Here is a 15,868-nt window from a genome sequence, read left to right on the forward strand (position 1 = left end):
GTTCAAACTACATACAAATGAACTGTGGATAGGTTGCAAACCTGAAGAGACGTTTCTGCGTCTTTTGGCTGAATTAAAATGGATGAAGCAAAAAATTTTGCAGGAGGAGGAGAAGTTTTCTCCAACAGAGCTCTGATCAGACTACTCAAGATAGGCAAGCTGAAGGGACTCCATTTTTTAAAGGCGCCATGTCCGCCGTTTTTCTGGTAGACCAATTTACTCATGATCCATATTTTGCCTCTGAAAAAGCCAAAGAAGCTATATTCCAATTCAAGAAGCAATCAAGAAAAGTTAATCAGGGTCTGAGTTTTGTCCAAAGCCCCAAGTGCCTGATAACACCTCAGAAGAGCCAGATCCCAAAGACATTCTAGGACATTCGCTTCAAACCAACCTTGGCTTGACTGCCATCAAGATCCTACCTTCGGCAATTTATGGAGTAACACCCACTGTTCACCTGACACTCGCCTGTGATCAGACCTTACCCTGAATTCCCGAAGGAATAAGTACTCCTAGACCTTAGACCCTTTTCTAATATAAACCCCTAGCGCCAAGCAATGATAATACTTCTCTTGGTTCCGAGTCCCCCGGACACTCCGCCTATTCTGTCACTCACGCCATTGGATGAACTCCGTCTTCACGGTCTCTGTCTCATGTTGGAGTTCTATCCTGGGCAAAGCCAAGAACACTCTTGGCCGGTCCTGTGGGACCCTCCCCTGGGTCCCCGACCTGCCGGTCTCATAGTCGCACATAAAAAATCTTTTTCAAAGAGGGCTTCAAACACCTCCCTTTAGACCTCAGACTTTCTAAGGGATTAAGTTCTTCTTCCCAGCTTATCTCTTACCTCTGGCAAAAGACCGTGCAGGTAAGGCATCCCCTGATGGGACCAAAACGACCCCGCAAGCATTAAGGACTGCCCTGAGCCACCAAGACCCCTGCGTGACGGACCCCAAGGCAAGGATAGACGGGACCTTCACTGCCCACCTGCCTGCACCTGATCCGTCCCACGTTTTCCTTAGATAAACCTGGAAGTATTTTCAGCGCTTTGGCCGCAGCCTTTCGGAGACCAGTCCGCTGTCCTCCTGGCGTTGGCCGCACTGCAATGATTTCCTTTCCTGGTTCCCCACCACTCCTTTCTGCATTTTGATTTTGTCAGCAGCGAGTGGCTTTTTTCTCTCTTTCCTTTTTTTAAGCAAGCTCAGGGTGGGACTCAAAATCACACCCCGAGATCAAGAGTCACGTGCTCTACCTACGGAACCAGCCAGGCGCCCCCTGGCTACACTTTCTGAAGCACTTGATATTTTAGGGAAAAGGAAAAGCATGAAGGGTGCTAGAGGACAGGAATCAAGACAGATTTGGGGGGGCACCGTCGCCAAACTACACAAATCTCCACTAATGACCGGACAAGGTGTCACTTACGGTAATTCTAGACTCTGTAGGTAACTATGGAATTTCTCGGAGGTAAAATCCAGTCACTCCAGCCGTTTCAGAATCCATCCTCTAGATCTGAAAACGGCCTCTGTTTCTTACCACCCAAACCCTCAACAGATCACTGGCATTACCAACTTCAGGGTCACAGTCTCCTTGGAAAATACTTACATGCGGCGTCCATTAAAGATCTTGAAAAGACTGAGAATTTCCCATCTTCCCAATTCACTGTACATCCCTTTCGACACTCTGAGCCCTGGGGCACCTGGCTGGTTCGGTTGGTAGAGCACGCGATGCCGGATCGCGGGGTCGTGAGTTCGAGCCCCACGTTCTCTGTAGAGCTTACTTAAAAACACAAACCTCTGAGCCTTGAAAACCTCAAAGCCTTTCAGAGGCAGGACAAATAACAATGGTGTCACGTGATCCTGAGACAGGAGGTCATACACCCTGCCCAAGAGCAGAAAAGCATTCTGCCCAAGAGCAGAAAAGCATTCGAGTTTTTGTTGTGGTTTTACAAGATTGACACTTTTACAGACAAGGAAGCTAAACATAGACAGACACGTTCCTCCCTGGAGGGGCCACTCTGCAGCCCCTGTACCGTGGTCAGATTATAAGAGGAGGGGCACCTGGGTGGCTCAGTCGGCTAAGCATCGACCTTCCGCTCAGGTCATGATCTCAAGGTCCCCGGGACAAGGGAAACAAAGGCAGAAAAAAATTACATTTCCTTGCTACCTACAGCCCATTGACAAGTCCTTGAAACAGGCAGAGTGACATTCCCCTACGGACTCAACTGCCTCGATGATGATGACACTTTTGCTAAGGGCAAAAGACAATCCTAGCCCGACCCTCCCCCCAACCAGGATCCTGTAAACCTACTTTATCACATAAAGAACATTTCTAAAAGAATTTCTATCTCTAAACCCCCCAAGATACATGTTGGCGATTATCCCCCAAGCATATGACCCACCCATACACATCTGAAGGGTCTCGTGACTCAGGTTTTATCAGACAGTAATAAATGACCTTTTCCCAACAAGAGCTAGCCCCCTCAAGGTCCTGGAAACCTTGCTTCCAAAATTCCTTAGAGACTTACACTCTCCCTAACCCCCTCCCAACTTGAAAGTATATAATGGACCACTCCTCACGACTCCGGAGCAGCTCTTTCTGCCCACAGGTCCTTGTCCCCGGGCTTCAACAAACCACCTTTGTGCACTAAAGATACCTCAGGAATCCTTTCTCGGCCGTTGGCTTCGAATCCTAACGTCCTTGCCTACATCACTTGGACTGAGCCCCGGGTTGTACGGGGCTCCCTGCTCAGTGGGGAGTCTGCTTCTCCTTTTCCCCCCACCCAGCCTCCCGGCCTTCCGCTCCCTCTCTCTCTCAAATGAATAAATAAAATCTTAAAAAAAAAAAAAGTATAAGAGCAAAGACTAGAAAATCTAACCACCCAACAGTGAAATTCTATGCTTTTTTATGATTTAATGATGGAAATGCTATTTTTAATTTTTGTCATTTTAAGCGGCTTAACACCCAATGAAACTGTAGTTTCGGCCTCCCACAGGAAAGTCTTACCCCTTCAGTCACTCAGGAATGTTTCAATCAGCGCCTGGGAGTCTGCCATTCCGAGGGACCCTCTCCATCCCCCCCCAAGAGAAGATGAGGTCATCTACATTTTAAGACCCCTTGCTTTCCTCCCCACAGGAAAGCAGTCTTACCGAGAGAATCCTTTCTTTCTGCTAAAAACTTTCTTACCCCACCCTCCTCCCATAAAAGCCTTCTATTTTTTACCGCTCCCTCTGCTTGTCCCATGAGATGTTGTCCGACCCATGAACTGTTTAAGCCAGTGATCCCCAAACTTACTCAGTTGGATTTTTTTTAAGACTTTATTTGTCAGAGAGAGAGAGAGAGCACAAGCAGAAGGAGAAGCAGACTCCCTGCTGAGCAAGGGGCCCGATGCAGGACTCGATCCCAGCACCCCGGGATCATGACCTGTGCCAAAGTCAGATGCTTAACAGACTGAGCCACCCAGGCGCCCCTGGATTTTGTTTTTTAACAAATTATACACCCTCCTTAGTAACGTCCGGAGAATTAAAATAAGGTCCCCAATAGGCAATCTGCATAGTTTTGACGAGGAAACAGAAGGCTGGCTGAAGACAGAGCATAAGCCTACATCCCCCAACCTGCCCAGACCCCCACTCCTGGGTGGGACCTGTGTGACTTTCTTCCAGGAAGGCCCCAACCATCTCAATGCTAATGCTTTGCTAGAGGGATCAACAACCTTCACTTGACAGTGGCGAGGCCTCCAGTACCCTGTGAGTCTTTAACATATGAAAGTATTTTCTCAGCCTCCCTTTTTCCTCACCTCCCCCAGCCCCATAGTAGGTAATCAGCCACCCCTCACAACCCCAGGCAGCAGCTCTTTCTGCCCCTGGGTCCTTCCCCGTGCTTAAATAAACCACCATTTTGCACCAAAGAAGTCTCAAGAATTCTTTCTTGGTCGCGGGCTCCGGACACTATCCCACTGAACCTCACCTGTATTCCAAAACCACATCAGTTTCTGGAACACAGCAGTCATTACACGACAAACTTCTGAAATAATGGATCCTTAGCGAGGCTTTTAACTGCGGGTATATTTTGCAACTAACACATTCTAGTATCATCGAGGACCACAGGTCAGGGTCAAGCAAAGTCTGCTCACATTCTGAAGGACGCATGCTGAGATTGGCTGATTTCCTGAAACGGCTAAGGAGCCCGACAGCCTGGGCATTCTTTTAATGCCACAGGACACAGTATCTGCGGAGTTTCAATTAAATGTTTGCCTAAATGCCCAAGCATTCAAAACCGCGTTCAAAGAAAACGTGGGTCTTACCTGTAAATCTCAGGACGCCTGCCTTGGAGAACGGCTCCCCTTCCAGTCGGGCCGACTCCGTTTTCGCTGCAAACTAAGTCTGCTCTTGCCTCCCACCCCAGATCGCTTAGGGGGTCTGAGCGCAGCTGTCTCCTCCCGTGAGCTGGGATCAGCCTCCTTGGCCTCACCTGGAGCTGCATTTTAACCAGATCCCCAGGCGAGCCGCACGCACTTAACACGTGCTGTGGCTTTTTAAGAAGCCAGCCCACCTGCCGCTCCTTGAGCCGCCCGAGAACTCTACCCTGAACTCAGTTTCCCTGAGAAGCTGGTGCTTGACTCGGATTAACACAGACAACCTAAGACCTTTTCCTCTGCATTTTATGAGCACTGGCTCCTTGTTACGTGATAACAAAGCAAGACGCCTGGGCCATGTGATCTTGGGCTCTCAGAATCCAAATCGAATGTTTATCTGTCTGAATTACTCCTGATTCATGTACCTCTCCAGTTTGGCTTTGGGCATTAGAGGCCAAATTAATAGCAGGTGAACATACTACTTAGGATGCCCCTGGCACAATCGTGTATTCAAGATATTCGGATCATTCCTAAAAGGTATCTATGGAGCTAAAGGCCATTTTCGGAAATGCTACTGAAAAGCAGACTGTGCGAGGGAAGCCTGGGTGGCTCAGTCGGTTGAGCGTCTGCCTTTGGCTCAGGTCATGATCCCAGGGTGCTGGGATCGAGTCCCGCATGGGGCTCCCTGCTCAGCGGGGAGTCTGCTTCTCCCTCTCTCTCAAATAAATAAAATCTTTTTTTAAAAAATGTAAAGAGGAGTTAGTGTTCTCAGAGAGGTGACGTCTGGGAAAAGATCAAGGTGAAGGATTATGTGGAGACCGGGCACAGCAGGCATTTGCAAAAGGCTCCCGCTTCTGCAACTGAGAAAAAGTAACAGTGCAAGGGCTTGAGATAGACAATATTAGTGCTCGCCCAGGTCTGGGCACTTGGGAGAAAACCAAAGAAGTTTCTCACTGCCGTGCCTGCTGGTTTTAGCACCACGCAATTAATTCTAGCTAAGGAAACATGAATGCAAATGATGTGCTGAGGCAGGAGTAGCTGTTGGGGACTTTCCTGCCTCCTTTTCTAGAAACTACGTAAGCTAGCAATGTTAGAAACCCCGTGCTAAGATGGCGTTGCAAAGCGTTGGGGGCCTGACCCCTGCATCGCCCGTGGGGGAAAGCCAGTGCTGGTCTACAGTAGACTTTGGGAGAGCATAGAATACATTTGGGGAAGCCCAGAGGTCTCAGGGTTTCTTGGGCGAATTTAGTTATGCAGCTAACAGCAGCTGAAGGAAGGAGACTGGAGGGGGAGCTGTTACAGGGATCAGGTGAGAATGTTGGTGGTACAGGAAAGGGGGACAAAGTGGACTCTGGATAGAGTCTCAAAGTTGAGCCAAGGGACTGTTGGAAGGTTAGTGTAGGGGATAGTTAACCCCCCTCCCCTAACCCCGGCAGACACTTCCCAGCTCCCTCCCCGGCTCTCCTGCCTCCCGGCCCACCACCACCACCCATGCCTTCCAGAGGAGACGGGAGGGGGAGCTTCTGAAGAAAACTGGAGAAGTGACTCAGGGACAGTAAGGATACAGAGATGTCCCGGGTAATGGTTTTCTAAGTCTTCATTTTTGTGTGTTTAATTATTTCAGGACATTATAAATACCCTGATTTAGGCAGTTGGCACAATGGCCAGTAGCCTTTTCCCCCTCAAATACACCAAGCTCCTTCCCAATTGCACCAGCTGTTCTCCATTTATGCCGCCCCCGGAACCCCCACTAGATGCCTGCTTCCCCATCTCCACCCCAGGAACATGATCACCACTGTCTGCATCTCGAGAGAGAGAGCCCTTGCTGGGTGGCTGCCAGTGGGGTTTGGTCACTAGGCAGCCCCAACACATCCAGCGAAGGATGGTTCTGACTCCCTTGGTGTCCTGGAGCCAGGCCTCAGGGTTAGCTGCCTCTCACAGTGAGCCCAACTCCCACCAAGCAACCCTTCCTTAATGTCTCACTCTCCCCGACATCTTGGAACACGACTTCCACTTGCCGTCCTTGCTCTAGACCCAGCGATGGCTTCAGGCAGTGGCTCGACTTTCCAGGGCCTCACCACAGCTTGTTTCTTCAAGGTGGCTCACATCTCTAAGTAACCCTTTCATGAAGGAGCCTTCTTGCGCTCCTTGTCCTCTCTACCCAGCATGCACTTCCCTTGGCTCTGTACAGCGGACTCCCCCGTGGTGAGGTGCCAAACTTCTAGTGCCTCCACAGAGGGGCGTCCCTGACGGCTGGGGCTAACAGAGCCCCTTCCCCCAACACTCCCTAGCACTTTCCATTTCCTCAAAAGAGCAGGAACCTGGCTGGGCGGCCTTGGTCACCTTATACCCAGTGCACCGCTCAGTGTCTCAGGAACGGCAGGAGTTAAAAACGTCTTGTAAATAAATGAACTGGGTTCCAAATCAAATTTAACTAAATTCCTTCCAGTTTATCTGTTCAAGCAAGAGAGTCCCAAGAAAAACTTCAATTCTCAAGATGTTAATCGCCATAAACAAGCCGGTGAAAATCCTGGCTAAACTGCACGCACGCCTGTCTGGTGGAACATAATTTCTCGAGCACATTCTTGCCTTAAACACTTGGTTCTCCACTCTCTGCAGCAATGCCACGACTGATGGTAGTCCCACGTGGGACACACTCCCAGGGTCTAATCGGATGGTGACCCAGAGTGTCTTCAACGCCTAGCAGATAGCTCTGACTCCTACTACTTTCCAGAAGCAACTGCAAATATGAGAATTAAGTTATTACACAGTATCACAGGGGCAGCCTGGAATTGACTTTTTTTAAAAATGAAGACCCATCAAGCACGAATAATTTAATTCATTGCGACACAGAACTACCAGAGCAGATGGCCTGAGAGTATGACTGTGAACGGAAGGAACGGTCTTCCGATCACAATCTGATTATGGAGCAGAAAAAAGAATAAGAGACAATCTGATCAGTTAGCTGAAGTAAACTAGTTTCACGTTCAGCTTTTCTAACGATCCCTTCCACAAGCATTAGAGCGAGTAAGTACATGCCCAGAACTTTACGTAAAACCTTAGCTCTGAGTTAATGTATTCAGCTGAAGTCTCTTATCAACGACTTGTTTCCATTCTCCACATAAAGATACTGAGAATTCCCAGGATGCAGTTCAATAATTACACGTATTTCAATTTTTATTAAAAACGACAGACATCCAGGACAACGATTTCTATACAACTTATATCATGTTTTACGCGCCTTCCCTATTCCTATTAAAGCTTTATGTTTCAAATGTCTACCGGACGTGTGCTTACACAGGCTTGAGACTCAAACTTACCACACGCGAGACTTTAGCAGCCTTAATGCACAAGGATCCACATTAACCCTGCGTACGTGTTTAGTTCAGCCCATGCCGTAAAGTGCTATTCATCAGTGGGAAAGTAACGAAGCGTACTCCACGTGAACTTCGCCATGATATTTCCTACCTGGGTTGGGGGTAAAAAAAAGCTCATTTGATGCTACCAGCCTGAAGAACATTTAAAAATATATATTAAAAACAAACAAACAAGGAAACCAGATAAGGCCCAAGATTTTGGTTGGTCTATCGAAATAGGTCAAAAACATTTCAAAATCATGAGTGCTACAATATTTAACAGTCTAGCTTCTGAACATTTTAACTTCTAAAAAATAAGCAGTTAGATAAAAAGCATCTAAGTAGAAGACATCTTTCAAAAATGAATGTAATATTTCAATTAAAATATTAATTCTGCAAATCAGAACACCTTTTAGAAGGGTATACACAGTCACTATGATTTTTGTTATTATTTCTAACCAACTAGATTTGTCTTTTACTTACTTTTACAAACGCTTATTACCGAACAATAGGCCACAAAAAATACCACCCAACTGACCAGTTACTCCACATTTTAAGAATAATTTAATGACATTAAAAATAAATCATCAACTTTCCCAACATGGAAACATAAACCAGGACAATCTGATATATAATATCGGTGCCAAAAAAAGAAAATCATAAAATCCTCGGACACGATAAAAGGGCCAAAGAACAAATATGTGAAGTATCAGTGAATCTTCACTAATATTTGTGAAAAATAAATTGTTTGATATAAGCTCAGATATTTTCATAGAGTAAGAAAAACTGAGGACAAATTTTACAGGAAGTGAAAAGTTTCATGTGTTAGCCGAGAGCTTTGTGTTTCCTGCAAAACAAACAAACAAACATGGTTAACGACACATGCAGGTGTGGGCATTACAGCTAAGGGAACTCTTTAAAATATCCTTAAAAATACAATTTGTAGTCTTAAAAGAAAAAAAAAAAGCAGTATTCATTTTCCAGGGAATATACTCTGAATATCCGTTATACGCCTCAAAATACATAATTTTCCATTTAAATACACTACCATTTCTCTGGCCTGTTTACCTATCTATACTTTTGTTTTCCTATGAAAAACATATGCAAGATGCAAGGCTAAGTACTAATTTCCACCCATAAGGCATCTAAAAAATATCTTTTCTTAAGACATAAACATGATACAAAATGAAAAACCAAACACAAAAGAAACGTAATAATAAATACTTTTGTAGACCTCCCCCCCCCCCCCGCCCCGCTCCAAAAAAAGAAATGTTAATTAAGTATCAGCAGCAGGGCTGACATAAATAAATTAGATTTCCTGTTCGTAAAAAAAGAAAGACAATCCGGTTACAGAGTGAACCAGGAGAGAGTGTCTTTACTCCCGTGGCTTGTGAAAAAGGCAGGACGACAGCACGGAAGAGGCAAACTGTTCAGGTTTTCTGATTGAAGAAGAAACACACACAGAAACAAGTGTGGCCACGGACTACTTAGATGATATGTAATTAGTGACGAGGGTTAACACCAAGGCATAACTCTGCTCCCCTTTTCCACCCTAAGTCCCATCAGATGCTTCATCTACATGTGCTCTTGGTATTCCAGGTATTTGGCCGTGATGGGTTCCTCAAGCTGAATGCCTCCACTGCCCATCAGGGCGAAGGCCGGGTACATGGTGTGCGAGCAGTCCACCTGGCGCTCGTAAAGGCATTTCATGTGATCCATGTCGTAGAAAGCCACTCGGCCTTTATCATAGTCAAGGAAAATCCCTATACTTGTGGGCATGGGTAGAACTCTGTTCTCGGGTTCGTTGGCAGAAGTGGCTGACTTGGGTATGAAAAACTTCTTCATGCCTATGGTGACCAGCGTGAACGGCTGTGAAGAATCGAAGCAGGCATCTTCACTTCCGCTGTCATGGCCGCTGTCTTGCTCGTATCTGGAACACAACACACAGAGTCTTAGCTGTGTCGCCAGCCAAAGGCCTTCAGCTAGCCTCAAAGCATTTTCACGAGAAATAGACATCACTGTAAAATTAAACTGTACGTCATACACTTTCTATTAAAACACAAATCAATTAAAAACATGACGACTACACATTGCCATTTAGAATACCAGAGTCTCAGCCCCAGATTCTTTGTCATGAAATATCATAAAACATCTATATATACATGAGAAAAATAATAAAAACCTGTAAGATGATTCAGGACTTTGGCCTATCAAAACTGAAGCGGGGGAGGGGAGCCTAGCTGGCTCACACTCTTGGTCTTGGGCTCATGAGTTCAAGCCACACATTGGGTGTGGAGATTAAAATAAAATAAATAATAATAAAGTGGGGGAAGAAAAGGAAACTGTCACGGATTAAATATTCACAACACATAATCATATGTAAAAAAAAGAATTCAAAACCAAGATGTGCACCTTAACGCGAGGAATGACCAAACGGAAGTAGAATGCATGGGCACTGCAAAACAGTGCAAGAGAAAAACGTATGTTTCATGGTCCTACGGACCCTCTTTCTGGACTGGGATTTCTACGTGGATCTATGAGGTAAGCACGCTTGAAGGGTTTTTTCCTGTAAGTATAAAACAGTAGCAGCTTATATACATTTTTGATACAAAGGTCCTTTCATTTTCTTTCTATGCATAGTTCGCTTTTTATATATTTGTGATTACACTACATCGAAGCTTTTAATTGGGTTTTCTCACTTCTAATATTTCTGATGTTACAAGCTTTTTTTTTTTTTTTAAAGATTTTATTTATTTATTTATTTGACAGAGATAGACAGCCAGTGAGAGAGGGAACACAAGCAGGGGGAGTGGGAGAGGAAGAAGCAGGCTCATAGCGGAGGAGCCTGATGTGGGGCTCGATCCCATAACGCCAGGATCACGCCCTGAGCCGAAGGCAGACGCTTAACCGCTGTGCCACCCAGGCGCCCCTGATGTTACAAGCTTTTTAAACATTACTAATACCAATATTCTATCAGTATTCTAGGTCTATGGTACTATGTTTATTGACCACGTCCTGATTACAGGTTTCATCATTTTGTCAGTTTCTCATCCTTGTGCAAAAAGCTTTTCCTATCAACTCGGATTCTTAATTTGGGATTCTGTTCACAGAAGGGGTCAAAAATGATTTGTGTGGGCTAGTAGACCTTATACCATCTAAAATAACAAAACCATACAATCTCAGTTCAACAATCAATCTCCTAAGAAATAGGAATTCTTGGACGTGGAAACCTGTGTACCACGACCCAATTTTGTATAGTCCTTACAGGGGAGTTGAAAGAAATTATGTCCCATAACAAAAGAACAACTTCATATCAATTCTGAAGTATGGCAATTAGAAGCCTTTTACCATACGTCTGAGTAATAGTTATCACAGAAGTAAGGTAATGGACGTGAAAAACTTTTGAAATTTAAAACTGCAAAGCACAGTCAAGAGATATCCAAAACAGGCTATGTCTCATTACTCACCGTGGGAACACAAGACAACCGACCCCTTTCCTTAGCCAGCCACCTACGCACGGCAGAGCACCGAAGTCTACGGGATGCACTCAAACCGCAGTAAGTAAACCCAAGTGGATTTCCGGTCTTGCCTTGCTACACAAGGATGCTTACTTGTAAAAGGATTCTCAAGTTCTAGATCAGTAGAAGAACCTACCTTGGGCTGACGGCATCCCGGGGAGAACGGAGCCATTCCTGTAATTTATCACTGGAAGCAACTCCCACTTTGACCAGGTATGAATACGGCTCCACCCGGAAGGCCCAGAAGTGCTTCCCCTTGGTAATTCCAACATCTCCAATGATGTAGTCCAGGCTTGTGTAATAACCCACTTGAACGCGCTCCGCAGAGAGCAGGAGATTAAACCCAGCTCTACTCTCTACGCGGTCTCTCTTCAAGTTCAGCAAGAGGTGCTCATTATTATAGCCACATTTTTCATCAAAGAGGAAACTGAAAACTGTAAAGAGAGCTTAAAATTAGTCTGATGACTATGTGTTAGCGTTTCTGTAATTGACGGGTAAACGGGATCGGGTTTTGAGCCAGAAATGACTGAAATGAGCCGTGAAGAGGAATGGTTCACGCTACCCTGGACAAACTGGGACAAATCATCGCCCCGACTGGGAAATCACTTCCAGGAGATTCTCTACACCTGAACATCTTCAGAAAAGTCAAAGGGCAGAAGGAAGTATTTTAAGTGTATGAGAAAACATACGAACGGGGTTCCTTGCAACGGATAGAGCAGATCTCTTCTAAATGTTTTACACCATTGGATCTGTCTCTTTTCTCCTTAAAATAAGGGGCTGTACATTTTCATAATTATCTGTACATTTTCCTAATAAACATGAATTTCATATTTTACAAATCTGGAAAATACGGGTAATTTTAGTAGGGGCTTTTCCTTATCAATCAACACGGCAGATAGGAGACACAGCCCATGATGTTTAAAAAAAAAAAAAGGCCAAGGCTTTGGGTTTAGAGAGATGAGAGTTTTAATCCCTGCTCAAGCATTTAAATGGAGTTTAAGTGAACCTTTAATTTCCTCAACTACAGGAGGGACATGATGCCACTCTCCTAAGTCTTTATCAACTCAAATTCATGAAGCAGGACATTGGCTGTTAGCCCCAAAGTGGAAACAATTCAGATGTCCATCAGCACATGAATGGATAAAGAAAATGTGGTCTATCCATTCAGTGGAGCAGTATTCAGCCTAAAGAAAGCAAGGACATTCTGGCACATGCTACATGGATGAAACCCCAAAGACGCCAGGCACTGAAGGATGAGATCAACCCACTTCTATGAGACACAGGCCATTCATAGAGGCAGAAAGTAGAAAAGAGGTTCCCAGGCTCTGCAGGGAACAGGAATGGGGAGCTTGTGTTTCATGGGCACAGAGTTTCATCTGGAAAAAGTGAAGATGTTCTAGAGATGTGAGGGGTGGCGGCTGCACAACAGTGTGGATGTACTTAATGTCACTGACCTGTACCCTTAAAAATGGTTAAAATGGTCATTTTTAACTATATCACATACCAACATGAAAAAAAAAAAAAATGTCTACGAGCAAGCTAAAGCCATTCTCCTTTCTTCCTGGTAACGCCTACTGTCGTCCTGTCACGATCATTCCTGCTTCCGGTCGATCTCAAGTCTCCCGGTTTGCAAAATAGATGTGAATGGGCACCCCACTCACACGGCTTCTGTCAGAAAAAAGCAAGTCGACCTTGGGGGCACCTGGCCGGGTCAGTCGGCAGAGCGTGCAACTCTTGATCTCAGAGTTGTGAGTTTGAGCCCCGCACTGGGTGTCGAGATCACTTAAAAATAAAATCTTAAAAAAATTAAAAAAAAAAAAAAAGACAACTTGGAACATGTCCTTTCTTCCTTCCCCATCCACCATGTCACCGAAAACAGCAGCTACTTCCGGGTTTCTTTTTAATTCCACTTTCAATCAGAGAGCCAAGAAAAGGGGAAACTACGGAAACAGTAAAACATTCACTTCATACTTGCAAGTCCATCCTCACACTCTCTGTTGGATTTTACTCAAATTCAAGAAGAACAATGTTAGCCAACCCTCATTTGTATTTGTATTCTAATTTTTTTTTTTTTTTTAAAGATTTTATCTATTTATTCGACAGAGATAGAGACAGCCAGCGAGAGAGGGAACACAAGCAGGGGGAGTGGGAGAGGAAGAAGCAGGCTCATAGTGGAGGAGCCTGATGTGGGGCTCGATCCCAGATCGCCGGGATCATGCCCTGAGCCGAAGGCAGACGCTTAACCGCTGTGCCACCCAGGCACCCCTAATTTTTTTTTTTTTAATTGGCCACAACGGGCATGAAAAACAAGTAGTGGAGAGTACATTTGGGACAAAAGGGGAAGGAAAGACAAGAGTGCACGAAATACAGGCAGTGGGGTCTAAAAACCAACTGGAGGAACCCCAAAGGCAGTGCCCAACAGGCCAGAATGTTTTCCCGCTACGCACAAGGAGCACAACTTTGGTTCCAAGGGTCCCTTGTCCGTGGAGACGCTGCAGGGAGCATCTAACCTGGTGAGTCTCCTTCTGTAAAAATCCAAAGGTGCTCTGTAGGGAGCAGCAGTGGTTTCTGACTCGGAAGGTGGGGGAGGGGGCTGGGCCAGGGGAGCTTGGGCGGGGGGGGAGGCAGCTACCATGTGGTTCTAATATATGCCCTCCAACCCCGAGTGCAGGAAATCACTGAGTCAGAAAATCCGGACATGTCAGAAGGAGGTTAATCACAATGATATTTCATATCAATACATTTTTTAAAAATCTACCTAGATTTATGTTATAGAGATTTCTATAAACTTACCAAAAATATAGAACTATACTATTCAAAACTTGTAAGGTAGCATCTATGCTATTTTCATCTCAAAGTAATTGCCCTGCTCACTCAAATGTCTTCATGTTTTCCTGTATCTGATGTCAGGCCAAACTCTAACCCTGTTGCCAGCCTCCTGGTGAAATTCACACATTCGGTCTATTTCTAAATCCTACCTGGGGATGGAATCTGTTTTCTAGAATTTTTTTTTTTTTTTAACTAATGAGAGCTGGTTTCAGTGTGGATCTAGACAGAGACCCTGGCTAGGTTATTTTTTTACCAAGGTCTCTTCTGCTCTATGGCTTTCTGATTCCCAGGAGTCCCAGTACCTGGAGCTGGTGGGGTATGAAGAGTCAGCTCTCTGCTGCAAGGACTGCAGATGGAGCCCTTGTAGGCTCTTACTCGGAAAGCGTAGTTACAATTGCTTTCCAGGTCGGAAATGACTTTGCTTGTGCCGCACACTTCAACCTCGTTCCAAGACAGCATTTCTTCATCTCTGTTAATCTTCCGATATTCAAGGACATAGCTATCCGCTTTATCCTTTTCGGGATGGTACCAGTTGATCAGAGCATTGTTATAAACTCTGCTCTGTTCCTCGTTGATCTCTGGCACGTCTATGCCTGAAAACATCAAGAAACAAAAAAACGTTAAGATATCGATCTTTCAGAACCTATACGTTCCTCCATGAAAATGATGTACCGACAATACTTCAATTTCTGTTCGGTCCAAGAATTTTCTTTATTTTTTTAGTTTTTATTTATTTATTTGACAGAAAGAGAGAGAGAGCCAGCGAGAGAGGGAACACAAGCAGGGGGAGTGGGAGAGGAAGCAGCAGGCCTCCAGCGGAGCAGGGAGCCCGATGCGGGGCTCGATCCCACAACGCCAGGATCACGCCCTGAGCCGAAGGCAGATGCTTAACGACTGCGCCACCCAGGCGCCCCAGGTCCAAGAATTTTCTAAATCTGTAATGCTGTGTATAAGAAGAGTAATTCCAGCAATGTACAACAACATGGACAGGCCTTGTGGACGTGCAAACTGAAATACACCAGACACAGACACTGAAGGCGCCATCCCACTTCTGTGAGGAATCTCAAAGAGCCAATTTCACAAAATCAAAGACTGGAATGCTGGCTGCCGGGGGCTGGGGGAGGGAGCAATGGGCAGTTATTAATCAAGAGGCATCAAGTATCAGTCAAGCGAGACGAATAAGCGGTAGAGATCTCAGGACAACATCGTACTCAGAGTCAACGACGCTGTATTCCACACTTGGAATCTGTTAACAGATCTCAAGGGAGGTGCTCCTACCACAAAATTGAAAATGAAAAAGAATACGCAATAAAGATTGTTAAAGGCATATCTAGGTTTATAACTCAAAGGAAGGAGAATGACAAGACAAAAAAAGATTGAGTTGCAGCTTTACAAGTTATATTCATTCCGAAACACCATAAATTAAAGTTTTTAACCATACGCCTTTCAATTTCCCCCTACTAAATAACAACACTGGACTTGACATTTTTAATCTGTGTCCTCCCAGAATTATTTGAATAAATACTTTTAAATCTAAATTGAGTGAGTCTAACAAAGTTCAACGAAACGTTACACAATTTTCTTTCAGATTCTCTTCCAAAGAGTTGCAAAGCAATTTAAATGCATTTTTTTTTTGGCACAAACATGATACGTAATATTTTTGTAAGAAAATCAGAAACTACAGAAAACACACTTTAACTCAAAGATAATCACTACAATAATTTTGTACAGATCCTGCCAGTATTTTTCTCCCACTGGCACTCCACTCCATGGCTGTGTCAACATTTAACAAGTTTCAGAAACAGGTTTCTAGTTTGCCA

General features: G+C 44.8%; 1 protein-coding gene across 1 annotated transcript in view; it reads right to left on the reverse strand.

The window, feature by feature from the left end:
• Window positions 1–7,491: 7,491 nt before the first annotated feature.
• Window positions 7,492–15,868, reverse strand: part of TRIM36 (tripartite motif containing 36) — a 35,540-nt gene continuing 27,163 nt past the window's right edge. Inside the window, exons 8-10 of the mRNA XM_026507778.4 lie at window positions 14,351–14,641; window positions 11,356–11,653; window positions 7,492–9,631 (exon numbers count right to left, since the gene is read on the reverse strand). Of these exons, the coding sequence (XP_026363563.1) occupies window positions 9,277–9,631; window positions 11,356–11,653; window positions 14,351–14,641 (944 nt within the window). The 3' untranslated portion in view covers window positions 7,492–9,276. The remainder of the gene's footprint in view (window positions 9,632–11,355; window positions 11,654–14,350; window positions 14,642–15,868) is intronic.

This window comes from Ursus arctos, unplaced genomic scaffold (genome assembly GCF_023065955.2).
Source record: "Ursus arctos isolate Adak ecotype North America unplaced genomic scaffold, UrsArc2.0 scaffold_5, whole genome shotgun sequence".
In the NCBI taxonomy this organism is placed as follows: Eukaryota; Metazoa; Chordata; class Mammalia; order Carnivora; family Ursidae; genus Ursus; species Ursus arctos.